General features: G+C 52.8%; 1 protein-coding gene across 1 annotated transcript in view; it reads left to right on the plus strand.

The window, feature by feature from the left end:
* LOC103599286 (complement C1q-like protein 2) overlaps positions 1-1,714 on the plus strand; it is a 32,941-nt gene extending 31,227 nt beyond the window's left edge. Inside the window, exons 4-5 of the mRNA XM_008583398.1 lie at positions 3-401; positions 995-1,714. Coding sequence (XP_008581620.1) covers positions 3-401; positions 995-1,174 — 579 coding nt within the window. The 3' untranslated portion in view covers positions 1,175-1,714. The remainder of the gene's footprint in view (positions 1-2; positions 402-994) is intronic.
* The last annotated feature ends 3,880 nt before the right edge of the window (positions 1,715-5,594 follow it).

Genomic DNA, 5,594 nt, shown 5'->3' on the forward strand with positions numbered 1-5,594 from the left:
AGCCGGGGCCCCCTGGCCCCAGGGGCCCTCCGGGGGAGAAGGGCGACTCAGGGAGGCCTGGGTTGCCCGGGCTGCAGCTGACGGCGGGCGGGACCGGCGGCGTCGGGGTGGTGGGAGGCGGAGCCGGGGGCGGCGGCGACTCCGAAGGCGAAGTGACCAGCGCGCTGAGCGCCGCCTTCAGCGGTCCCAAGATCGCCTTCTACGTGGGTCTCAAGAGCCCCCACGAAGGCTACGAGGTGCTCAAGTTCGACGACGTGGTCACCAATCTCGGCAATCATTACGACCCCACCACCGGCAAGTTCAGCTGCCAGGTGCGCGGCATCTACTTCTTCACCTACCACATCCTCATGCGCGGCGGCGACGGGACCAGCATGTGGGCGGACCTCTGCAAAAACGGCCAGGTCAGTGACCCACAGCCCCGCAAACCCTCGCTCGCGCCCCGAACCAGCCTCCTTTCCCTCCACCTATGAGCGCCGAGCGCCGGAGCGAGCACGGCAGGGAGCGCGTCGCTGGGCTACAGCGCTCCGCTTCCCAAGGCGCCCCGGCCGCGCTTACTGGAACTTAGCGCCAGAGGTTGAGCCCCGAGCTCAACCCAGAGACCCTCACACCCAAACTGTGCTTCTCGGCTACTTGCGTCTCTGACCGTAGCCGCGTGGGCTCCTCGGAATCCTCAGTTTTCTTTAGCTCCCGCTGTGCACCCCGTCACCCCTTTGTCTTCCAGCCTCCTTTCCTCTTGGCCCTGGCCCCTAGTGCCCACCCTTCTCCGCTGGGTCTGTGTCCAGGAAGCCCCCTTTCCCTCCTCCCCGGACTCGCCGGCTGCGGAGAGGAGGGGACCAAGAAGGAGTTGGTCAAGTTGGAGAGTGTGGAGCTGGGGCGGGAATGTAGACCCCAAAGCCGCAGGCGGAAAGCGGGCCAGGGAGCTTGCCAGGTGGGGGCCGGGCAAGGGCTGGGGATGAGGTGCGCCGGCTCACCTGCTCCTGCGGCTCGCCCACAGGTCCGGGCCAGCGCCATCGCGCAAGACGCCGACCAGAACTACGACTACGCCAGTAACAGCGTGGTGCTGCACCTTGATTCTGGGGACGAGGTGTACGTGAAGCTGGACGGCGGGAAAGCGCACGGAGGCAATAACAACAAGTACAGCACGTTCTCGGGCTTTCTTCTGTACCCGGATTAGGGGCGCAGGGGCGCGAGGTGGGGGTGGTTTCAGACTGCCCTGTCCCCGCGGGGGCGCGCGGCTCCTTGGTGAGGGCCACTCTCGCTTCATGACACTTCCTGACATCTCCGTTGGAAAATACACATCCCTGCTGCCCTCCCTACCCCGTCCCGGCCTCTATGTCTGCGACTCACCACGCTCTGGGCTTTGCCCCTGGTCCCTGTTCCCAGCCCGAGGAGGGAGAGCAGGACGCTTACGTGGCGAGTTGAGCTTGAACCTCAGCCCTCGAGGCTGGTGGCGGCGCAGACTTTGCAAACCTGATTGTACTGGACGGTCGGGGCAGGGGGCCTTCCCTCTTCCAGACCTCCTCCTCCTCCTCCCAGTGCCCCAAGGCCAAGGGCTCCAGGCCCTGGCCAGGGAGGTAGGCTGAAGTGAGCACAGGCTCCCTGGGGCTTCCTTCTTTGTGACCCAAAATACTTGTGCAAATTTCCCTGTCCATCAGCCAAAACCCACCCACAGCAGAATTCCAGCAAACGGAAATTCACCTCTCCACACCGCACTCCCTCTGCAATGCATTAAATTATGTTTTTAGACTATGGGCTCCATTGTCTCTGTCACTGGCCCCTGGACCGGGGCTCCAGACGTCTACTTTGGCATAAAGAGCTTAACCCGGCCCAGAATAGCCCCATCTGTGCCCTGCTTTCCAGCCTCTGCCGTGTCCGTGCCACCTGGGGGTGGGTAGAAAGATGTGGAGAGTAGGGGAGCACTCTTTCCCTGAGGTTCTCTCCTGGCTGCAGCCCTGAACTGGAGGGGCCCAGAGGGGTGGGGGGAGGGTTGGAGGAAGGCAGGGGAGGAGTGGTGGGGTCTCCAGCCTCCCGCAACTGGAGCAACTTTGTACTCTCGGAGTTAGTGGAGGAGGTCAAAGGGAAGGGGTTTCTGGGGAAGGAAGGGGAGGAGGAAACATACCTGCAACCTGGGAGGCAAGAAGGAGGCGTTACTGGGGAGGGAGCTGAGATGTCTGGCTCTGAAAAGGCAGTGCAGAAGCCCCCAGCAGGAGCGCTCCCACTCAGGCGCCTGGTAGCCTCAGGCATGTCCATTCACTCCTACCCGAGCTACGTCCACATCTCTCCAAAGAACTGGTAAACTGAGGCAACTCTGTGGCTCATCCAGCTCCCTGAATTCACCCAGAACTATGTGTTAGGTGAGATAGACACAGTCCCTTAGGAGGGACACTCCTGTTCTGGGGTCTTCCCTTTTCTTTTTCAGGGTGGCATGGGGCGCTTGCTCCAAGCTCCAGTGTGTTTGTCTGGTCCCCTCTCTTTACTTCTTTTCAGCATTCATTCCACACTTGCAAGTTAGGAAGACACCCCCCAAAGTTTCAATTTTTTTACTTTTTTGTTTTTGTTGTTAGATCATTGAGTCCCAACCAACAGAAAGTTAGTTAACTGCAATATAACCAGTTAGCAACCTGTCAGCACTCAACTCATTCTGACCAGTTGTTTGAAAAGAAATATGTGTGACAGTGTGCAGAGTCAGCCCCAGAGTGTGTGTATCTGAGTAAAATTGGAGATAAATCTATCTATATATCTATATTATCTGTCTATATCTATCTAGCTGTCTTTCTCCCATGTGGATATAATGCTGTGGTTGTCCTCATGTGATCCATGTTACACGTGTACACACATGTATTCATAGGTCTACATAGATGTGGTGTGTGACAATGTTCATGGCTGCGTGTCTGCCCCCAAATCACATTGTGCTCGACTTTAGTTACTGGAGGATGCTGAAAGCAGTGATTCTCACTTAAAAGACAATTATACTCCCTGCCTTGAATCCTGTGGCTGTTGCTATTCCTCTTTTTGCTCTTATGTTATTTGAATAATGTTTTATTGTCATTCACTTGAATATAAGGAATGATTATGTCTGCTTTCACTCCAGGGATAAAGTGCTCAAAAAGAGAGAGAGGGGAAAAACTACCATTCCCCAGTTCCAGACGTAAACCAAACCTCAACTCCCCACCCTACCCTAGTCCTGCTGGTTGTGGAGCCCAAACCCAGCTGAGCCCACCTGAGCCCAGGAACTGGGAAGGGCAGGGTTGGGCCCCATCTACAGTTGCATAGGTATCAATTTCTGATGCCTTGTTGATTGTGTCATCCAGAAATGCGATTAAAACCAAATATCTAAGACCCAAATGAAGTCTAATTGCTATGGATCTGCAATCCCCAGTGGGTCCCTAATCCTTTTTGACTTATTCCTCCCCTTCCTCCGATGAGATGGAGCTTAGACAAAAAGCCCTCGGTTTAAATTTCAAAAATTAAAATTGACATGCAGCAGTGGCTTTCCTGGGAGCGGGAGGAATTTCTAAGGAGGTGCCCAAGCCCAGCTTTATCCTCTGCATTAAGAAGCAATTTGTACTTCTAACAAAACCTCTGCCACTCCCCTTTGGCAGAACGGCAGTGGAGACACCTTGCCCAGGTCTGGCTGTTTGCAATACTTACACAAATTTCAATCTGAGATTCCTCCATCTGTATTCCCCAGTGCAGCTGGGCTCCTTGCAATTCTAATACCTGGGCTGCTGGGAGGTGCTGCCAGAGGTGTCAGCTGCTAAGAGGATGATAGATTGATGAGGCTGTGGGTGGCAAGGAGCCAGCTCAGGAGCAATCTGTGTCTGCACACTCTCCAGGTGCAGGTCCCAGGCAGACCCATTATGGCCCACCCAGGCCCATGAGTCCATCATCTGTCTGGAGGACTCTCTGAGAAGAGGACAGGGTGGGGTGGGCAGAGCAGGCCTCCCGCCATTGCCACCTTTGTGGTACCATTAATCCTGAGGTGCACATGGAATGCAAGAAACCCATTGACCCAGACGCTTATCCTTGTCTCTAGCTGAGCAGGGAATTATTATTAGTCTTAATTATAAAGTATCACTTTAATTTCCTAATTGCATTTGGTTCCATTTTCTAATTGCATTCTTAGGCTGGGATTATCATACTGGCATCTCCCAGGAATTAAGAAAGGCATTAATCTATCCATTTGGGAGATGCAGAAATTGGGGCTCAGAGAGGTGCATGACTTGCCCAAGTTAACAAAGCTTAAGAGAGGCTAAGCTAGGACTTGAACTCAGACTTCCAGGCTATGCCCTGCCAGACTTCACAGATGGGGGCACGCCCACCTCCCAGGCCTTTGGGAGGAGAGCAAGTGGGTGGGGGGTGCACTTCCCAGTCCTTCCTCCTCTGTAGTGAGTGTCAGCATCTTCCAGAGGACCAAAGAGCCAGTCTTGCTTCTTTCGTCCAGGCCACCACCCAGAGAGCACCCCAGACAGAGGCTCCCACTCTTGAGAAATTTGGCTGAACACCCTGGCATCAGGGTCAGTGTTGATGGCCCAACTGGACCTTAGGCCACCAACACCAAATGCTGCATTTAGACCTGTCATCTCCACCAGCAACTTCTCTCCAACCTCTTCTCCTTAAGGCCAACTGATGCCTTTCTCCTAGAACAGCTCTCCCTTCTCCCTCTTGGAGGCAGCAGGGAGAGGGGGCATCCTACAGGTGCAGAGAGTTTAGCTGAAGTGAGCATCAGCTATAGCTGATTGACGAGAGGGCCCTGTCCCATTCCCAGAGTCAGCATGTATGTGACTAATTATTTTCAGGATTGCCTGAGTGCATGAGATACACACCTGACCTCAGAAATTCAGATAGAAGTTATACCTTCTGCTACATTTCTGTCCTATCTATGTGAGATGCCTCCCTTGTGCACCCAAGACAAAACATCCGGGCCCCCTCTGCATCAGGCTATCACGACACCACAGAAGGGCCACATTGCGGAGACTGGTTGTTTCAAACTTCCCTGATCATGCAGTCCTATTGGTTAAACATTTTTTGAGTGCTCACACCCAATATATATATTTGACTTATGAATAATTTATGTATAATATTGTCAACCTATACTTTTAAAATTTTTCCGTCTTTTTGTATTTGTATTCATCAATGGATCTGCATTGTCAAGTCAGTATATATATTTTAGCTGGCTAGCCGAGTTTGTAGTAAGTTTCCTCTTGGAACAAAAAGAAACAAGAGTGAATTCAAGGGTTGTTTCCCTTCAACTTACCATTTTTCCAGAATCTTAGGCATGAAAATATGTTCTTTTATGAGTCACAGGTAAGTCTGTGCACTTTAATTCTTGGAGTGCACAGTTTCAATCCACATTTTAAATATTAGTAATGCTTGATTTCCCCCCTTTTTAAAATTAAAAATAAATAAAATGAAAGTTCCAATATTTCCTCCTCACACCTGAGTTTGGAGACTCTTTTTGTCTTTTTTTTTTTTTTTTTTTTTTGTCTGGCAACGGATCGCAACCCTCAGTGTCGCGCCCGTACCGGACCAGGACCGGCAACGGGATCGCAACCCTCGGTGCTGCGCCCGCACCTCGCTCAGCCAGTGAGCGG

Source organism: Galeopterus variegatus, unplaced genomic scaffold, assembly GCF_000696425.1.
Source record: "Galeopterus variegatus unplaced genomic scaffold, G_variegatus-3.0.2 Scaffold2901, whole genome shotgun sequence".
NCBI classification, from domain to species: Eukaryota; Metazoa; Chordata; class Mammalia; order Dermoptera; family Cynocephalidae; genus Galeopterus; species Galeopterus variegatus.